The sequence below is a fragment of the Lacerta agilis genome, chromosome 11 (genome assembly GCF_009819535.1).
Source record: "Lacerta agilis isolate rLacAgi1 chromosome 11, rLacAgi1.pri, whole genome shotgun sequence".
NCBI lineage: Eukaryota > Metazoa > Chordata > Lepidosauria > Squamata > Lacertidae > Lacerta > Lacerta agilis.
Window position 1 is genome coordinate 58,085,189 of NC_046322.1, and position 20,885 is coordinate 58,106,073.

The 20,885-nt window shown below is 42.4% G+C and overlaps 1 protein-coding gene across 1 annotated transcript in view; it reads left to right on the forward strand.

Moving 5' to 3' along the window:
• Window positions 1-20,885, forward strand: part of PRUNE2 (prune homolog 2 with BCH domain) — a 135,213-nt gene that overhangs the window by 14,301 nt on the left and 100,027 nt on the right. Inside the window, 3 exon segments of the mRNA XM_033164828.1 lie at window positions 11,408-11,512; window positions 13,042-13,244; window positions 15,447-15,610. Of these exon segments, the coding sequence (XP_033020719.1) occupies window positions 11,408-11,512; window positions 13,042-13,244; window positions 15,447-15,610 (472 nt within the window).

Consider the following 20,885-nt stretch of genomic DNA (forward strand, 5'->3'; position numbering starts at 1 on the left):
TGTAATATGCTCAAACTTTCTTGCTTAGTGAGCAACCTGGCTGCCAAATTCTGCACCAGCTGAAGTTTCCAAACCATCTTTAGAGGCATTCCTACATGTAACACATTGCACAAATCTAACCTTGAGGTTACCAGAGCATAGACAACAGTAGATAGGCTATCCCTGTCCAGATAGGGGTGTAGCTGGGCCACCAACCGAAGCTGATGGAAGGCACTCCAGGCCACTGAGGCCACCTGAGTATCAAGTGACAGCAAAGGATCCAGGAGTAACCCCACGCTACATACCCACTCCTTCAGAGGAAGTGTAACCCCATCAAGAGCAAGCAACCACCCACTAATAGTGCCTCAGTCTTATCTGGATTGAGCTTCAGTTCATTGGCTCTTATCTAGTCCATTACTGGGGCAAGACTGGTTTGGCATATCCACTGCCACGCTTGCAGATGTAAAGGAGAAGTAGAGCTATGTGTCATTAGCATATTGCTGACAGCATGCTCCAAACCTCCAGATAACCCCCCTCAGCAGTTTCATGTAGATGTTAGACAGCATAGGGGATAAAACCCACACTCAAGGCTCCATGGGGCCAAAGAACATCCCCCAAGCATCACCCTCTGGAAATGTCCAGGTAGGACTGGAAGCACTGCAAAATGGTGCCAGCCACCCCTAACTTGGACTCCAGAAGGATACCATGGTTGATGGTATTGAAAGCAGCCAAGAGGCCAAGGAGAATTAACAGGGAAACATTTCCCTGCCTCTCTCCACAAAAATGTCATCATACAGGGCAACCAAAGCAGTTTCTCTGCCAAAACAGAGCCTAAACCCTATCTGAAATGGATCTAGAAAACCAGTTTCCTCCAGGGGCGCCTGGGTCTGGTCCATGACCACCTGCTCAAGAGCCTTGCCCAAGAAGGGGAGATTAGCAACTGGCTGGTAGCTGCTTAGATTTTCTGAATCCAGGGAATCTTTTTACTCTATTGATTAGAAGTTCAGTGGAAATTAAATGTGTTATTTTCCTCTCTGTTTTGCTTCCATGTTGAGAACTATGTGGTGGCTGTCTCTACTCAGCTATTTCTAACAAGGTGAAAAGATCAGCAAAACTACATGCACTCTTTATTTTTGTTCAGTGATGACTTTTGGTATTTGTGAAGCTAAATGAGGCTCCCCCCCCCCCAAGTTCTGGAATGGAGCCTAATCCCACTTTAAAGCTTCTTAAACTGTGGTCCAGCATCATATTTTGGGGGAGTGAATTCCCGAAGGAAATGATTCATTAGTGACAATATGCAGTACTTCCTTTTGTCTCTCTTGAATCTACTGATCAGCTAGTAGCTACTGTACTTTGTTCTACTATTGTAAGACAATTTTTTCTGTCTCCTTCCTCTGTCAAAAAAAAAAAAATCCTTCCAGTAGCACCTTAGAGACCAACTAAGTTTGTTCCTCTGTGTCATTCATAATATTATAAACTTCTGTCTTGTCTCCTTTTGGGTCACTTTTTTTCTATGTAAACATATAGTTCTTTACCATTATTTCCCCTGGAATGATTGAAACAATTACCAAATGAACAATGGAAAAGTGTAGACCCTAAGCAATGCCATTTCTTGGGTCAGTTTACATAGTAGGCTGCTTGTGTTAATATACCCAGGCTGTGCTCTGGAATATTAAGAGTACACTAGGAACAAATACTCTGCAACAGAGGGACTTGTCCCAAGCAATCGTTTTCTGACAAATTTTTACGTGAATTTCCAAACTTTGAGATTAATGAGGATGTCATTAGCAAGTGAATCAGAGGCACTTGATAGGGCATTTAAGGTCACCTGACTGCCACTTTTTACAGGAAGTAGCATCTGAGAGTTGTGCCCTTGAGGTTCACAATGAACACACATCTGTAATCAATGTTACAAGTGACTGGATGTCACCTTTACTTTACACTTGCAACTGAAAGATCATTTATCTTGAAACAGAAAAGGCCCTAACTTTCAGAACAAACAATTCAGACAGGATAGTCTCAGATAGCCTACTTCGTAAGCTGTCTGACTGGCAGAGTGCGTTTGAAAGACATCACATGGTCATGCTTGTTTTGTGACATTCATGGGACATTTCTGAGTGCTTTATGCCCAGGATGTTTTCTCAACAGCTGTTAGCCATGAGAACTAAATGGAAAACACTGAGATGCTAGATTTGCAGTTGCTGGAGAGAAAACACAGTGGATATCTCTTGCTTAAATGCAGGGGTGGAGAACCTCCCATTGCTGTGCTTTAACCCATCAGCCCCAGCTAGCATGAACAATGGACAGGAATCATGATCCAGAACGGGAGGAGTTATAGTCCAAAAACATCTGGAAGGCCTTCAGATTTGTGGGAGATTTTGCAGTCAAACCTAACAATGAATGATTGTTAAGGACCACAGAGCTGTGAATTCCTAGAGAAGGCTCAATGGTTACACTCTCTCACCTTTGGGGAGGAAGTAATTGTTGTTTCCTGTTTCTTTCTCTTTCTCTTTGAACCATGTAACTGAACAGATACCTGGGGGTTGGGCTCCAAACTCAGACCACATGGCTGAGCCTAACCTCTGTATTTTGTAACCAAGAATCCCTTACCTATTTTGTTCCTTCTGCTGGACCTCTTATTACTGTAAGTAAACTTACTTAAGGTTGTGATCTGTTCATTCCGAAAGGGGTAGATGTGGAGGGAACACAATTGTAAGTGCTGAATACTAGAACATTTACGGTAAAGGCCTAACAACCTATATTTCCCAGTTTGCAAACGTTGCATGCAGTGCTTTTTTCTGTTGGACTTTCTTCACCAACCGAGTTTGCGCAATGACTTGGGCAATGGAATAAAAACCTGCCCGCAATATCTTTGCTTATCTTTATTTTAAATAATAGTCAAACAGCTGCAACTCACCAATCTGCACCAGCCAGTACCATACAAAGCATTTGGTCAACTTAAATACAGTTTTCAAAATAATCAATTACCTTGTCACATCGCTGCATTTGGTGGAGCAGATAAACTCCCCCCTGCTAATTAGTTAAATTGTTAAGATACCTTATTCAAGACAGTGAAATATCCCTTACATTTTAAACTAGCAGTCTCGTACACAACGTTGCTCGGGAATTCTAAGGAACCAAAGAAATCAGCGCAGTGCTGAAACCAGTGGTTAAAATCAGTGCATTGTTGAAAGATTTTGGCCACCCTCCTGATGCAAAATAGCATTCAGCTGTATACAAACATAGATGAAAACCTGTTCCTTGATCTCAAAATTGCTGGTGGTATCTTAAATGGTGTCCAAATACATAAAGAATAGACAAACAACTTTCAAAATATATAGTTTCAAGTTCCTTTGGGTGTCTAATATTTAGAAATATTCTAAGTCTGCTGCTGGAAAACCAAAGTGTAGCATGAGAGGAAGGATACATGGGGCTACTCTAGGCCAGTCAAAGCAGCCTAGTTGGTCACATTCCAGCTTCAGTCCACAGAACCGTGAGCTGAGAACCATTGTTCTAGATTGCAGCTGTAGATTGATTTTAAATGAGGTTTAATTAAACTGGCAATTAATTGTCCCATAATATAGTATTATCAGTTCACGTATCAATGTACTGAGCAAGCAGCGCAGTGACAAGATAAGTTGCTCTGTCTTGGTCCATATGTCTATGTTCCAAGTTTTCCATAGTTTTAATTGGTTCCCTGTAGACTACCATTTACAAGCATATGGTATGGAAAGTGCTGACTGCATTTGTTATCATATATTTTAATACATTGGTGGCACAGATCACTTAGCTTTTCACTGTGATTATGCACTTGGAGGAGACTGCGGTGCACTTTAGAAAATGACAGCATCATGCAGCATGCCAAACACTTTCGACAAAGTGCACCCCAGTCCTTTTTCCAGTATTAAAAAGAAAAGTGGAGCAGTCAGATTCCTAAGAGCTTTGACATAGTGTTTTGCTGAAACATATTTCACCTGCTCAGAAACATTTGGGACGCATGCCCAGCGTTGGTGGCAACTGTAGCAGAACCCTGTAAACGACTTGGGAAATGTGCAGTTCCATTGCCACAGGCTTCCACATCAGTACCAACCGCATAACAGCATGGAGAGAGTAGTGGAAAAGAGTGGAAGAATTAGCAACAAACCTCCAGAATTAGCATTCCCATTTGGGGGAATGGTCCCATTTGTGGACCTCTTGAATCCTACATGTTGGCCTATGGAATTATTAATAAAGTACAGATAGCACTGGAGAAGTCCCAATGAAAGCTCATTGGCCCACTGCATGTGGGTTCAGATTTAGCCCCATCTTTACTTGATTTTATACTTTTTATTGACCAGCCACTAGTCCAGGAATGGAAAACTTCTGTGTCTCCAGATGTTGTTGAACTACAGCTCCCATCATCCCCAGCCATTGGCTGTGAAAATGCACATGCCATAGATATTTGGAGAGGCTCACGATGTATATTGTTTATATGCTAATGTCTGAAGTTCCTGAACCAAGAGGAGGAAGTTGACATGCTTGGTTTTAAAATAAAACCCAGATATACCGTATTTTTCGCTCCACAAGACACACTTTTTTCCTCCTAAAAAGTAAGGGGAAATATCTGTGCATCTTATGGAGTGAATGGTGGTCCCCGGAGCCGAATTGCCCAGGAGCCAAAAGAGGATCGTGCTTTTTATTTTACAAAGAGAAAAGGGGGTGTTGAAAGGACCCAGCTCAGCAGCTGATCAGCAAGACATGGGGAGAGAGATAAGATTCCCCACTCCCTTTTGCCCTGCCCCCTTGCCCAGGCCTCCATTGTTGAATGTGCTACAGAGGGAGGTTGTTTGTTTCCCCAGCGACATGTGACTGGCTGATTAGATTATCTGTCTGGAAACTGTAGAAACGGCTCCCTTTCCTTAAGATTTTTCAGAAATGTGAGTTGAACCCCATAAAAACGGGGCTTTTCTTCTTTGTTTTCCCCCCTTTGCAAACGGAGCTTTGCTTTTCCCCCTTTGCAAAAAAACCTGCAAAACTTTTAGCTGATCCTAAAAAAAACAAACACCAGGGCTTTTCCCTTTGTAAAAAAAGCTGCAAAACCTTTAGCTGATCCTCAAAAAAAAAACAGGGCTTTTAGAGGAGGAAAACCAGAAAAATATTTTTTTTTCTTGTTTCTCCTTTAAAAACGAGGTGCGCCCTATGGTCCGGTGCACCCTATGGAGTGAAAAATACGGTAGTGTATGTGGCATAGAAAGGAGTGATAGAATATGGCTGCCTGGAAACAAACACTATAGGAAGGATAGAGAAGGGTGTATTGGCAGTGATATTTCTCTGTATGCCAAAGTCAGCACAGTAAAAGAATCGGAATGCCAAAAGGGTCAGAGCCTTTCACAGAATCAGGAATGGCTTGTCTGGCAGAATGGACCTATAGCAGTAGCCTACTGGCATACCATTAAACTTTTGGCTTCTTTGAGGGGGGGAGGCAGGCTAGGTTGTTGGGTCAGGTCAGCCATATTGATTGGTATACTGTTGGAGGGGATAGATCATTGTCCTGTTGCATTGTGTATGTAATAAAGGGGAACCACACTGGGGTGAAGGCATCCTCTGTAGCATGTCCCCATGCTATTTGAGGTTGTTGGTTAACTTTTCTAGTAGGGCTGTTTCCCACATGTTTTGGAATCAGTTGTCTATGTTCAGTCCTGATAGGTCCTCCCAGTGTCTAGTTATGATATTTCTAGCTGCTGAAAGTAAGTGACTTGTAGTGTCCATGTGTGTTGTTGCCCTGGAAGATATTTAATAGGGTGAGCTCAGGAGTTGCTTTTATTACCTGTTTTGTTATTTTGGAAATTTCCTGCAGCACTGATATCCAGAAGGATTGGACTTTTGGGGCATTTCCACCACCTGTGGAGGTATGTGCCTATTGCAGTGCAGCCTCTCCAGCATTTAGATGAAGTTCTTGGGTGTATCTCTGCTAGCTTTTGTGCTGTTAGGTACCCGTTTTAGGGTGAGTTCTCTTCTTTTGGCTGAGATGGATTTGAATTGGGTATAGTTGAATTCATGTCCTGTGTTCTGCTTCCATAGGTTTTTAATGGTGGTAAGGGGGTCTGTAGTGTCTTGGAGTAGTATTTTACATATTGTAGAGACCACCCCTTTGCTGTGTCCCTCTGAAGTTAGGAGGAGTTTCTCAAAGCTAGTCAGCGGTCTGCTGTCTGCTGTTTTTGTTGCTGGGTTGTTTAGGAAGGCTTGTAGTTGGTGGCGGGTTAGCCAGGGTATTGGAGTGTCCCCTAGTTTATCTTGTATTTCCTGTATTGTTATGGGCTTGCCATTTTTGTAAAAGTTGGTTAGGTAATATAGGCCTTTGGTTTGCCAGGTTTTTATTTGGATACTTTTGGGATGCTTGGTGAAATTGTGGGTGATGGGTCAGGGGAATTAGTGGGGATGTGGGTGGGGCCAATTTCTCTACATTTTCCTTCCATGCTTTAAGCATGGATCGTGTGAACCTATTTAGTGTTGTTTTCTTGGTTTGTTTTGGAGGAATGGGTATGCTGTAGTGGAGGTGTTTCCAGCTTTATCTATCTCCATGTGCACGCATGGTTTTGTTTCGTCTTCCAGGATGTATGGGATTATGTGGCACACTTGGTTGGCGATGTCGTATAGTTCTATGTTTGGAATTCCCCATCCTCTTTCTGAGGAGGGGAGGTGCAGAAATTTGGGACTAGCTCGTGGCTTTTTATATGAGAAGATAAGTGAATGTAGTTTTTTCTGCCACTCGCAGAGTTGGATTGGGGGGATCCAAACTGGGAGGGTTTGAAATAGGGTATCTGAAGAAGTGTGCATGCACACGGAAGCTCATACCAGTAACAAACTTAGTTGTTCTCTAAGGTGCTACTCGAAGGAATTTTTTCATTTTGAAATAGATAAGTTAGCTTTGGGACTAGCTCTGGCCAAGCATAGTTTAAACGGTATATCTTTCCATATAAATCCTTTCTGTGTGTGTGTGTGTGTGTGTGTGTGTAATTAATTTTATTGTTTTTCACAGCAACACACCCCCACACCCCTAAACAAACTAAACATGAGCATAAGTGATAACTTAAACAAATCTCCCTCCATACAATATTGCCAGCTACAGTGGTACCTCTGGTTACGTATGTACAGAGGTCCGTTCTTAACCTGAAACTGTTCTTAACCTGAAGCACCACTTTAGCTAATGGGACCTCCTGCTGCCTCTGCGCCGCCAGAGCACAATTTCTGTTCTTATCCTGAAGCAAAGTTCTTAACCTGAAGCGTTATTTCTGGGTTAGCGGAGTATGTAACCTGAACCGTATGTAACCCGAGGTACCACTGTACTGGGTAAGTATTCATGTCTTTATAATATTTGTTCCCCTGTTTAGTTTTTGTAACCGATTATTTTGTACCTGTTATTCTACAGGCCTAGGACTGTGGGTACCCATTGGGCACACACGCCCCTGCGCAAAGAATTGTGGGTGCCCAGTTCCTTCATGGGGAATGTTGTGCAGGTCGGAGCACACCCCCCCCCAATGCCTATGTTATTCTATCAGGGTTTTATGGAAGCTAGAGCCAACTTTCATGCATTTTTAACCATAGGTCTAGATGTCGCCATGTTTGAGCAATGTCTTGTCTCAACAAGCAAAAATATCAGTCTTCTCATCTTTTCAGAACTACAGAGGAGCCCTGTTGAGAGGTCCTTCCTTTTATAAAGTTAAATCTTTCCTGGGATGCAATAATAATAATTTCTTTATACCCTGCCCATCTGGCTGGGTTTCCCCAGCGACTCTGGGCAGCTTCCAACAAAGATTAAAATACATTAAATACAGTAGGACCTTTTCAGTTGTGGAACCCACTTTGTGGAGGTCATTATCTAAGGAGACATGCATGCCAAAGTATGTCTGAAGAAGACTTTTAGAGAATGGGATTTATTGTGTTTCTGGTTTTAATATCCTTTTTAAGTTAAGCATGTATTGGATATGAAAGGTGGCTTTATTAATGAGGAATTTTAAAAAACATTGTAGACTTTTAGCATTGGTACTGGTGTTTGCTATGGTAGGCTGAATGTCACCTTGGTTTGTAGAAAGAAATACGTATGGGAGAAGCTTTAAAAAAGACACACAAGCTGAGCTACATCTTCAGAATCAGTATTAATTCTAGTTACTTTTGTGGAACTTGCCAGTGTTTAGTCTGCTGTGTGTGTGGCAGTGTATAATTACAAATCAATTACTATTGAATTGTTAGCCTACATCACCCTGGCTAATTCCTTGCATAACAATGTACAAGTCCTTTAGTCATTATCTGAGAATACTTGGTCAGAGAGAAATGCAAGTTTTATTATGAGCCATAAATCCAGATCAGCTGCCAAGGTTGCATCTCATTCCTAGTCCTCACTAACTTGGGAGTTTGTGTGTGTTTATCGATCAGGGAATTTGTGGCTGAAGATGGATTCCTCTAGGCAGAATCAGTTCCTTGGGAAGTTTTCTCTGAACTTGAAGAGAAAAATTCAAGTTTGACCTTGCAATATCTTCCAATAGCTAATTGAATGTCTCCAGGCTAAATATATACATGTGTGGAAAGACAAAAGAAAGCTGAATTACAACCATTATTCTCTCAAAGAAGGAAATAGTTCTGATTATACTGGAGAGCAAGAGCAAAATATGTTTTCACCAACAGAACCATTATAGTTCCAGTTGACACATAAGGGAGAGGAACTATTTTTCAGAATGTCTGCTGCATCAGAGAAATAAAATATATACATCTGAAATAGTGTAAATTGCAATGCTTTAGCAGAAATTGGTGGAATTAATTAGAAATATAAAAAGTGAAGGATCATATTACTAAAGGAAGCAACAGGAGGTTTCGAAACAACTACTCCGGGAGCATGATTTATGCATTGCTAAGAGGTAAGAATCTTGGTAACAGGAAGGCAGGCAGGGCAATATGACATTTTCATTTTGCTTGTTACCCATCCAGAATAATCAATGCTAGAAAGAAAGGATGATGCCTTGATAGGATAGATAACTAAGAGACAGTTGGCAAGGAAGAGGAAGAAGGACATATGTTATGTATTGAAGTTCTCACCCTAGGCCACTAGGGGTGTGTGTATATAGTTCATTCTGCTGCAGTTCTCACTCAGGTCCACACATGCAAATGAGGGATTGAAAATGACGTTCAGGGATTGGGTAACTACATAAAGTTGTTACTGTTGCTTGTAGCTGAGTTCTATATAAGCAGGCTGTTGCTCTGCCCACTTTTGCCACAGACCTTGCTCACCATTGGCATGTGACCCTTGGAAGGTTTCCCAGAGTGTTCTTCAGACACACTTCAGTTCAGTTCTGTTCCAGCCTGAGAATAAACAGTGCTGCTTGGAGAATCACTGTGTCGTCTGCTATGTCCACCCACTATTTAATAACATATGTCTTGGCTGAACTATAAAAACTTGTTCTGATTACATGTGTTTTGCAAAATTATAAAATACATACAACAGCTGTGTCTGTCCAGAAAGACAGAAGAGCAGACATTTCAGTTTGTTTGTTTTTTGTTTTGTTTTTTTTAAAAAAAACCCAACATACCTGTATTTGTTGGGAGACATACCATATTTCTGTGTAATCCTATTTCATTTGACAAAAGTTTTAGATGCCCTTTGAATTGCTAGCATGGGGGGGAAATAGTGGCCTTTTGTGGAAGCTGCTGAAAGTAATTCCTTCTGGCCACACAGTAGTTATGATTTTTCAAAGCTTCTTTTAGGTGACTTGGCTAATCATGTAGACCTGATCATTAGGCAGCTGCAGATGGTCATGTGAAGAGTCCCAATGCTGAACAGAAACAACAGTGAGTCTTGTGGGACCTTAATGACTAAGGTACCTTGAGGGCCATCCTAGCTGGTAGAGCTTCTGCTCTGCGTGCAGAAAGTTCAATCCTCAACATCTACAAGTAGAGCTGTTTCCAGTCAGTGTGAACCTTCCTGAGCCAGATAGACCAATGATCCATTACATTATTATAAGGCAGAATCTCATAGTCCTAAAACATCAGCTGCTAGATGCTTCACCCTCTATCTTAGGGAAAGGTTGTAGCTCAGAGCTCAATCTCTGGCACCCCTGGGTAGGGCTCAGAACGTGCCTGTCTGAAATCCTGGACAGCAGGTGCCAGTCAGTGTAGACAGTTATGAGCCAATTGGGTAACACAATACAAGACAGTTTCATTGGTTCCTTTGCTGGCTTTGCTGCAGCAAACCAACATAACCAGCCCACTGGGAAGCGGTGAATAGATCAGTGCTGCAACCTTCCATGGAGTCCTGCCATGCTGAATTGATTTTCAGTAAGCTTCATGTGGAGACTCTAATGATATAAGAACAGGCACTTTCTCAGCTGTGCAGGTGCTTGATTCTTTTCCTTCATGATCTAATTCACTTGGCCATATTGGGAATAATGATTAAACTATGGGAGTTTTCCCACAACTCCTTTAGCATTTGTTTCTGGTTCACTAAGTCCAATGATGAATACAAATGAATAGGAGTATATTCCATGACATCTTACCTGTATTTCAAACTTGTTCTTTTTCACTTTTTTTTTTTACCACTAATACACATTCAGCCATGATTTGTTACTAGTTTTCTCTAAACATTATGTTACTATATTTGGCAGCTGCCTAAATGTCAAAGATTTCTTATTCATTTGAACATCTTGATTTCCATATGACTTCACTAATTTAAAAGCATTTTAGAAATTCATAGTCAATACAGGTATCTGATTTTGAAGTCTTAAGGATAGCAAAAGGCACACCTGAAACTATGGTGTGAGGTGCAATGGGCAGAGGCATGGCCTTCTTCATCTCCTTTAAAGCTTTTTTTTAAATATGCAGGGACACTTTGGGCTTCTTTTCTCTAGGCTGATCACAGCTAGTTCCTTCAACATCTCCTGATATGTTTTGCATCATTAATCATTCTACTTAATGCTTTCTTCTGAATCTTTTTTATTTTTTATTTTGCTTAAAGGCATGTCTGTGCTGTCCCACTATTTTTCATTTTGGTTTGTCCATCTGGGCTTCCATTGTGAACTCAGGTTATTTAAAACAAGTATTGGTTATGAGCACAGAAAGTTGTGGGTTTCCTGCACACACCAGTAGTTTTGTTGCGAGGTGCAAAAGTGTGTGTGTGTGTGTGTGTGTGTGTGTGTGTGTGTGTACATGTATGTATATCTGTGGGAAGGAAGTCTCTGTGGGGCAGTGAAGTATCCTGGGTTATGCAAGGTCAGAAATAATCCTGTCCTCCCTCGCCCAAACTTAAAATTATTTTGTGTGCAAAATAATTTAAATGAAGAAAAAATTAAGAATGAGGAGTCTGTGATCAGATCAACTTTGCAAAATATTTAGTTATTTTGAAAGATAACTTATGTCCCTATTCCCTTTCCCTCTACTATTTAAAAGCTGTCTTCTGTTCCAGAGTCGAAATAAACATTTGGATAAAGTACATGTAGTACTTGGAAATAAAACCTGTGATTTGGATTCACTTATTTCAGCTTTAACATATGCCTACTATCTTGAAAAGGTAACGTATTTTTTACTGATATTACACTATATTTTAAAATAATTATAAGCCCATTGTAACATGTTGATCTTTTTCACCTAACTATAAAACTGGATGAGATCAATGATAAAATATTCTGATTTTATGATTGGGAAACTAATGCTGGGTCACTGCACTGGGTCATTTTTTCCCTTATAGATTCATCACAGCCATCTCAGTTACGTAATTTTCCCTGAGTCACGGATGTCTGCCTCTGTCCACACTTGTATACATTGTCCTTAAGTGTCCCTTATCATAGACTGACTGCCCTCTCCCCGTCATCTGCCTTGCACTATGATCATCACAATCCCTCAACCGTCCCTCATAAGGCTTGGTTTCCAGACCCTTTATCATCTTGGTCGCCCTCTTCTGCACACGCTCCAGCTTGTCAATATCCTTGAATTGTGGTGTCCAGAACTGGACATAGTACTCCAGGTATGGACTTGGTCTGCCCAAGGCAGAGTAGAGTGCCCACTAGGACTCCTCCTCTCCAGGGTCTTTCCCACACAGTCTCAGGCTGTGTCTTCACACAACCTCCCTCCGCTCTGCCTGTTTTATTTCTCTGCAAGTTCTGGATGACCCGTGGGGAGAGGAGCTGGTTGCAGCAGGAAGGGGAGACTCCCTGGATTCTTCGGCAGCCTGTCTCCACTCTGCCTCTTGGCCACCGTCCTCTCCAGCCTCTGCTGCAGTCTCAGAGTCAGAGTCTCTCAGAGTCTGCGGAGTCACTGCAGTCTCTCTGCCACAGCCTCTTCCTCTTCACTAAACCCTGCCACCTCTTCTGCTGCTGGCACCTCTCCCCCCCCCCAGTCCGCTCCTTCTCCCTCTGACCACTCATTGTTACCCCACCAGCAATCCCCTGGCTTGGAGCCTTCTTCCCCTGGAGGTTCCCTAGGGGATTCTCCGGCTGGTGCCTCCCAACACTCCTCTGGATCCAACACGTCCATGATACCTGCCATCACCAAACTTATCTTCCTTTTCTGTGGAGTGGCAGGAACACGCCCCCCCCCTGGAGTTCCAGAGCATGGCTCTTGACAGTCCTGCTTTTTTGTGACACATCACTCCTTGGGTGATCTTCCTCTTCACAAGGGGCAACCTGCCTGCATCTCTGTTCCAGGACAGTCCACTCTGATCTAGCAAAGAATTTCCTCATCTTGCTCAGTAGCTCGAAGTTTAGATACGTGGGCCTCAGGTTGCTGGGCCTTCTCTTCCAGCAAGGTAACTTGCACTTGCTGCTGGTGTAGTTTTACATGTTTTCAGGCAGGAAGGCAAACACTGCACAGGTGTTGCAGGTCACTTCGGTAGTTCCCTCACCATTCATTTCTCTTGATCCTGTGGACAGGTGAGGTGTACATCATGATGTATATTCCCCCCCCCCCACTTGTGAAAGAAGAAAGTACTGGTAATGTATGAAATTGCAGTGGTGAAAAGTTTTAAGTGCAAGCCTGTCCATAATGAAAAATTATTGACAGTTTTTAAGTGCTTTCTAATTCACAGGGATTCTCTGCTTACAGGTCAGTCCACCTAACATTCTGTGCTTGCCTGTACTGAACATACCAAGAAGAGAATTCTGCTACTACACAGAAACGAGGTTTATTTTGGAGGAACTGAATCTCCCAGAGTCTCTCCATGTCTTCTGTGATGAAATCGATTTGTATCAGCTGAACAATGAAAGGAAATTGTCTCTTACGCTTGTGAACAGCAGTGCACTAACAAGGTATCATGCTCCATATCTGATTACTAGCAAACTCAGCTTGAACTTGGCAAGATTTACCCTTGGCTGCTCCTGAAAATCCCAAGTGTGAGACTTGCCTTTGTTCTCATCAGAGTGCAGGCTGTTATCATGATGAATACGCAATGAAACGGTTAAGACATCAAAACTCCTTAACTTTTATTTACACAGTTCATGATTACAAAGGTCACATGCTGGAGATCACACACTCGAGTCATAATCAGGGGTCAGCAAACTTTTTCATCAGGGGGCTGGTCCACTGTCCCTCAGACCTTGTGGGGGGCTGGACTTTATTTAGGGGGGGGACGAACAAATTCCTATGCCCCACAAATAACACAGAGATGCATTTTTAAATAAAAGGACACATTCTAATCATGTAAAAACATGCTGATTCCCGGACCGTCTGTGGGCTGGATTTAGAAGGTGATTGGGCCCGATCCAGCCCCCGGGCCTTAGTTTGCCTACCCATGTCATAGATGGCATGAATGTTCTATCTCTTTATCTCTCAATCTGCTTATACCTCTTTCTTGCCCAGCAACACATAGATATGCTCTGAGTGGCCAGTTTTGAGGGGTGCTGTGAACCCTTCCCTTCCTTGATCTGTGAATAGAACACAGAATTTCTGGATGGGGTTGTTCAGAAGGGCCCTGTGTTCCATGCAAAGCTGTTATAATGACAAAGTGCTCATGAATGGCATCATCAAGAACACATTAAAGGCGGGGTGCTTTTCAACTACTGTGTCCCATCAGCGTATGGATTTCCACTTGGCAGAGGGACTCTCCCCTCTCTCCTCCCCCCATGTGAGCCCCACACCCTCTTCAGATCTGCTCCAGGGGGTGGGTGGGGGGAAACCTAGAACAGAGTAAGGGTGTGTGTGGGATAATGCTCTATTGCACAAGAAGAAATCCTTGCACTGACAGAACGAGAGACTTAGTGCTATGTTGGATTTCACCCCAAGGGCCAAATGAGGTGTGATGTGAAATGCAGTTGTGCAGCTAAAGTGCAAACTTTAAAAAATGGAAATAGCATCAGCTGATAATTATTCAGATGACGGCAGAATTTAAGCATTTCCTCCGATGCTATGGTCCTCTGCTCTTCCTCTGGAGCTGATATTTGCTTTCAGGGTGGGTGGGAGAATTGAACCCCCTCCCCCCCCACCAATTGATGCCAGTTAGATTATTTTTGCACAAAAACTTGTTGCTTTTTAAAAGACAAATAAAAAGTGCTTTTTTCTGGGTGTACTCAAGGTACGCAGTACTGGCACCTTCTTCCCTCACTTCTTCACTTCTGGTTTCTACCCTCCTTTCCCCACAGTAAATCTTTAAAGGGAAGCCACATTTGGCAACTTGCTGAACTCCACCCTTCTACAGAAATAGATGGGAAGAAAAGGGGGAGAGAGGTGGGTGGGGTGGGGGATAATGTCTCAACAACAGAAACTGATTTGTAAAAAATGTTATACGGAAAAATACGAGAGAGACATTGCACTACCTCTGTAAATCAAGAAAATCTTTAATAATTTTTTTTAAAAAACTATGCATTTCACAATCTATAAAAAGAAAGAAAGAAATAGATGGGGAGTGATTATGCTTTGCTTCCTCTGTTGCAGCATATGTCTGAAAAGTGGCACTCAGCAGTTGTCCTCCTTCCAAAGATACACTGAGGATGAAGTTGGAGGGTGGGTAGCTTTGGGAAAGAGACAAAGAGCACTTAAGCAAAATTAATTTGGGGTTACTTTTTGTGTATATTCACAGATCATAAGTGAAGTGTTTTCTGGGACTAGCAGGGAGGGTAGGGAGGCAACAGTTAAGAAAGAATGCCTCTCCATCTCACCATTTAAAATATGCCTGTGTGCATATCCTGTGGAACTTCTTTGCACAATGCAGGAAGTAATAAAAGGAAAAACTGTGTGAATCAAACTTCCTCTTTTTCAGCTTCTGACAAATTGCAAAGTGCAGCTTGTGTAACAACCCTGCTGGGAGGAGTGGGTGACAGGCATAGAGAGGCGATTTCTGTGCTGGCATTATTTTTTCCAAGACATCTTAAATAATAATGACCAAAATGGAATGGCATTATCATTGTGTTGCTTAACAACATTACAGTATCAACTAACTGCATTTAGATGACTTTGCCATATAGTTCAGAGAAATGGCATAAAGAAGAAAACTTTTGAAACCTTTGCTTTTATAGTGAAGATAAAAATTTGGAATCAGCTGTTGTCAGAGTCATCAACCCTGAAGAGCGATGTGATGGCAACCTGGAGATCTCAGTGTCCTCTTCCTCTCTGGTAGCAAAAGAGATTCTCCAAGAGGCACCAGAGTTAATCACTCGGCAACTGGCTCATCTTCTCAGAGGTGAGAGATTGTTCTTTATATTAAATACTGAAAGGTTTAATGGAGTGTTTCTGAATCCAGTCATGCAGAGAGACTGTGATCCATTCTTTGGTTAACAGTCCCTTGAAAGACCATAGGAAGCTGCATGAAGGAAGCAGGGTGCAAAGAGTTTGATAAAGAGTAACATTATGTGGAACAATAAAAATGCGCATTTAAAAATAGGAATGACTAGGGTGTTAAGTGCAGATATCTGCATGTCAATTGGGTAGGAGAATATCTTCTGTGTCTAGCTTTGTTTCTGGGACATGTGGGATTTGGAAATAAATGCCATAGCACTCTGTGAATGTTATCAAAGGCATATGACTTAATTTTGTCTTCTGCTGTCCTTGTTGTTGTTGTTCAGTCGTTCAGTCGTGTCCGACTCTTCGTGACCCCATGGACCAGAGTACGCCAGGCACGCCTATCCTTCACTGCCTCTCGCAGTTTGGCCAAACTCATGTTAGTAGCTTCAAGAACACTGTCCAACCATCTCATCCTCTGTCGTCCCCTTCTCCTTGTGCCCTCCATCTTTCCCAACATCAGGGTCTTTTCTAGGGATTCTTCTCTTCTCATGAGGTGGCCAAAGTACTGGAGCCTCAACTTCAGGATCTGTCCTTCTAGTGAGTACTCAGGGCTGATTTCTTTGAGAATGGATAGGTTTGATCTTCTTGCAGTCCACGGGACTCTCAAGAGTCTCCTCCAGCACCATAATTCAAAAGCATCAATTCTACGGCGATCAGCCTTCTTTATGGTCCAGCTCTCACTTCCATACATTACTACTGGGAAAACCATAGCTTTAACTATACGGACTTTTGTCGGCAAGGTGATGTCTTTGCTTTTTAAGATGCTGTCTAGGTTTGTCATTGCTTTTCTCCCAAGAAGCAGGCGTCTTCTGATTTCGTGACTGCTGTCACCATCTGCAGTGATCATGGAACCCAAGAAAGTGAAATCTCTCACTGCCTCCATTTCTTCCCCTTCTATTTGCCAGGAGGTGATGGGACCAGTGGCCATGATCTTAGTTTTTTTGATGTTGAGCTTCAGACCATATTTTGCGCTCTCTTCTTTCACCCTCATTAAAAGGTTCTTCAATTCTTCCTCACTTTCTGCCATCAAGGTAGTATCATCAGCATATCTGAGGTTGTTGATATTTTTTCCGGCAATCTTAATTCCGGTTGGGGATTCATCCAGTCCAGCCTTTCGCATGATATATTCTGCATATAAGTTAAATAAGCAGGGAGACAATATACAGCCTTGTCGTACTCCTTTCCCAATTTTGAACCAATCAGTTGTTCCATATCCAGTTCTAACTGTAGCTTCTTGTCCCACATAGAGATTTCTCAGGAGGCAAATGAGGTGATCCGGCACTCCCATTTCTTTAAGAACTTGCCATAGTTTGCTGTGGTCGACACAGTCAAATGCTTTTGCATAATCAATGAAGCAGAAGTAGATGTTTTTCTGGAACTCTCTGGCTTTCTCCATAATCCAGCGCATGTTTGCAATTTGGTCTCTGGTTCCTCTGCCCCTTCGAAATCCAGTTTGCACTTCTGGGAGTTCTCGGTCCACATACTGCTTAAGCCTGCCTTGTAGAATTTTAAGCATAACCTTGCTAGCGTGTGAAATGAGTGCAATTGTGCGGTAGTTGGAGCATTCTTTGGCACTGCCCTTCTTTGGGATTGGGATGTAGACTGATCTTCTCCAATCCTCTGGCCACTGCTGAGTTTTCCAAACTTGCTGGCATATTGAGTGCAGCACCTTAACAGCATCCTCTTTTAAAATTTTAAATAGTTCAGCTGGAATATCATCACTTCCACTGGCCTTGTTGTTAGCAAGGCTTTCTAAGGCCCATTTGACTTCACTCTCCAGGATGTCTGGCTCAAGGTCAGCAACCACATTTCCTGGGGTGTATGAGACCTCCATATCTTTCTGGTATAATTCCTCTGTGTATTCTTGCCACCTCTTCTTGATGTCTTCTGCTTCTGTTAGGTCCTTTCCACTTTTGTCCTTAATTGTGGTAATCTTTGTACGAAATGTTCCTTTCATATCTCCAATTTTCTTGAATAAATCTCTGGTTTTTCCCATTCTGTTATTTTCCTCTATTTCTTTGCATTGCTCGTTTAGAAAGGCCCTCTTGTCTCTCCTTGCTATTCTTTGGAAATCTGCATTCAATTTCCTGTATCTTTCACGATCTCCTTCGCATTTTGCTTGTCTTCTCTCCCCCGCTATTTGTAAGGCCTCATTGGTCATCCACTTTGCTTTCTTGCATTTCTTTTTCATTGGGATGGTTTTCGTTGCTGTCTCCTGTATAATGTTACGAGCCTCCATCCACAGTTCTTCAGGTACTCTATCCACCAAATCTAAATCCTTGAACCTGTTCTTCACTTCAACTGTGTATTCATAAGGAATTTGATTTAGATTGAATCTTACTGGCCCAGTGGTTTTTCCTACTTTCTTCAGTTTAAGCTGGAATTTTGCTATAAGAAGCTGATGATCTGAGCCACAGTCAGCTCCAGGTCTTGTTTTTGCTGAGTGTATAGAGCTTCTCCATCTTTGGCTGCAGAGAATATAATCAATCTGATTTCGATGTTGCCCATCTGGTGATGTCCATGTGTAGAGTCGTCTCTTGTGTTGTTGGAAAAGAGTGTTTGTGATGACCAGCTTGTTCTCTTGACAGAACTCTATTAGCCTTTGCCCTGCTTCATTTTGATCTCCAAGGCCAAACTTGCCAGTTGTTCCTTTTATCTCTTGACTTCCTACTTTAGCATTCCAATCCCCTATAATGAGAAGAACATCCTTCTTTGGTGTCATTTCTATAAGGTGTTGTAAGTCTTCATAGAATTGATCAATTTCGGTTTCTTCAGCACTGGTAGTTGGTGCATAAACTTGGATTACTGTGATGTTAAAAGGACTGCCTTGGATTCGTATCGAGATCATTCTATCATTTTTGAAGTTGCATCCCAGTACAGCTTTCGCCACTCTTTTGTTGACTATGAGGGCCACTCCATTTCTTTTACAGGATTCCTGCCCACAGTAGTAGATATGATAGTCATCCGAACTGAATTCGCCCATTCCTGTCCATTTTAGTTCACTGATGCCTAGGATGTCAATGTTTATTCTTGCCATCTCATTTTTTACCACATCCAGCTTACCAAGGTTCATGGTTCTTACATTCCAGGTTCCTATGCAATACTTTTCTTTACAGCATTGGACTTTCCTTTCGCTTTCGCTTCCAGGCATATCCGCAACTGAGCGTCCTTTCGGCTTTGGCCCAGCCGCTTCATCAGCTCTGGATCTACTTGTACTTGTCCTCCGCTCTTCCCCAGTAGCAAGTTGGACGCCTTCCGACCTGAGGGGCTCATCTTCCAGCGTCATATCTTTTATATGCCTGTTGTCTTTGTCCATGGAGTTTTCTTGGCAGGGATACTGGAGCGGCTTGCCAGTTCCTTCTCCAGGTGGATCACGTTTGGTCCAAACTCTCCGCTATGACCTGTCTATCTTGACCTGTCCATAGCTTGCCTGAGTAATTCAAGCCCCTTCGCCACGACAAGGCAGTGATCCATGAAGGGGTCTGCTGTCCTTAGGGTGGCTATTTAAACATCAACAAAAAGGAGGAAATGCATTGCCATAAAGAGGGCAAAAGAGGACGTGGATGTGCATATTTTTAGAGGTTAACTTATGTATAGATAAAATGCAAATTTAGAAACAACTATTATTAATATAACATTTATTTATATCCCAGCTTTTTTCCTGACATGGACTTTAAGCTAAAATTAGAACGCTGAAAACACAGAAAAAATCATTAAAATACAATTAAACATTGATAGAATTAAAACTGTATCATTACATTCTACCCCCATCTTTGAGCCATGCAGGATTCCAGGGAGTTCCAGACATGCTTTGCTCACGGTCTGTGTTTCCTTTTGGAAATGAGGTACAGCAGAGACTGTGGTGTTTTTATAATATAGGGTTTATTCACACATATATACAACTTGAGCCTACAATGGAGAGGTTCCCAGCGTTACACTCCAGGAGGGTCTTCCTTCCTCTATAGGCACAATTTAGAATTCAAAAAGACACCAGCCATGGCTCTTTGACCCTTTCTCTAGTTTGCTGCATTTAACAGACTGGCATTATTTTCCACTATCCCACATCCCCACCTGCAGTCCTAAACTTTCCTCTCTGCTTCCTCTCTCTCTGCTAACTATCTCAGAATTCAGGGAAGGGCTCCACCCATTCGCCGAGTGGCACAGAGTCTTTGCTTTGCTGATGGTCCATCTCCCTGTCTTTGTTCTCTGTTAATGGCCCATGTCTCAGGTGATCTCCTGAACCCAGGAAGCTGGTTAGACATTTATTTTAACACTTTGCTAAATCCTGTGTCTGGCAGCTAATTTTAACACCCCAAGCACTGATTCTAACACCTTTCAGAACCAGGAGTTTATGGAAATCTGGCACCGACAGCTCATAACTATAACCATGTATTTGTGTGTGTGTGTGTGTGTGTGTGTGATCGATTAAAAACAAACAGATAATTACAATGAAAAAAGCACAGCACCTGCCCTTTCATTAAAAGCAGTCAGTTCCCCAAAGCCTCTTGTAATAAGAAAGTCTGATTTTTATCAGGAAAACTTTCTGACAGTAAGAGCTGTTTGGCAGTGGAACAGTGGACTCCCAAGAGAGGTGGTGGACTCTCCTTCCTTGGAGGTTGGATGGCCACCTGTCATGGATGCTTCAGCCAAGATTCCTGCATTGAAGAGGGTTGGGCTACATGACTCTTGGGTCTCTCTTGGGTGACCTGTGTGTCTCCTCAGGCTGCTGTCCAGGAGCTCATTGCTGATGGACAACAATAAGGTTGTTGGTTTCCCTATTTTGGTTCTTTGTCTTTAGATTGGACTTGGACTAAACTTGAAACAGAGGACCACCTCAAGCAGAGCATTATCCTCTGTATAGTAATGCAGGTGGCTGCCTAGGCTTGAGTCTTAGCTAGCATAAAATGATGTAAACAGAATAGCAAGGGCAAAAACCCAGTTAGAGTCCATCTAGTCCAGTGTTCTGTGATGGTGAGATAGTCAAAACACCCTGTGAAAAAAGCATGTGTGAACCACACAGGGTGGAGAGGACAGAACACCCCAGCATTTATTTCTAGATAACATTCTTCACATAAGATCTATTCTGGTGGCAATTACAAGTCTATTTGGAATCTACTCCTTTCCGTTTGCTTTGTGTGACCCTGAATTCTATTGTTTAGGAAGAGAATTACCTC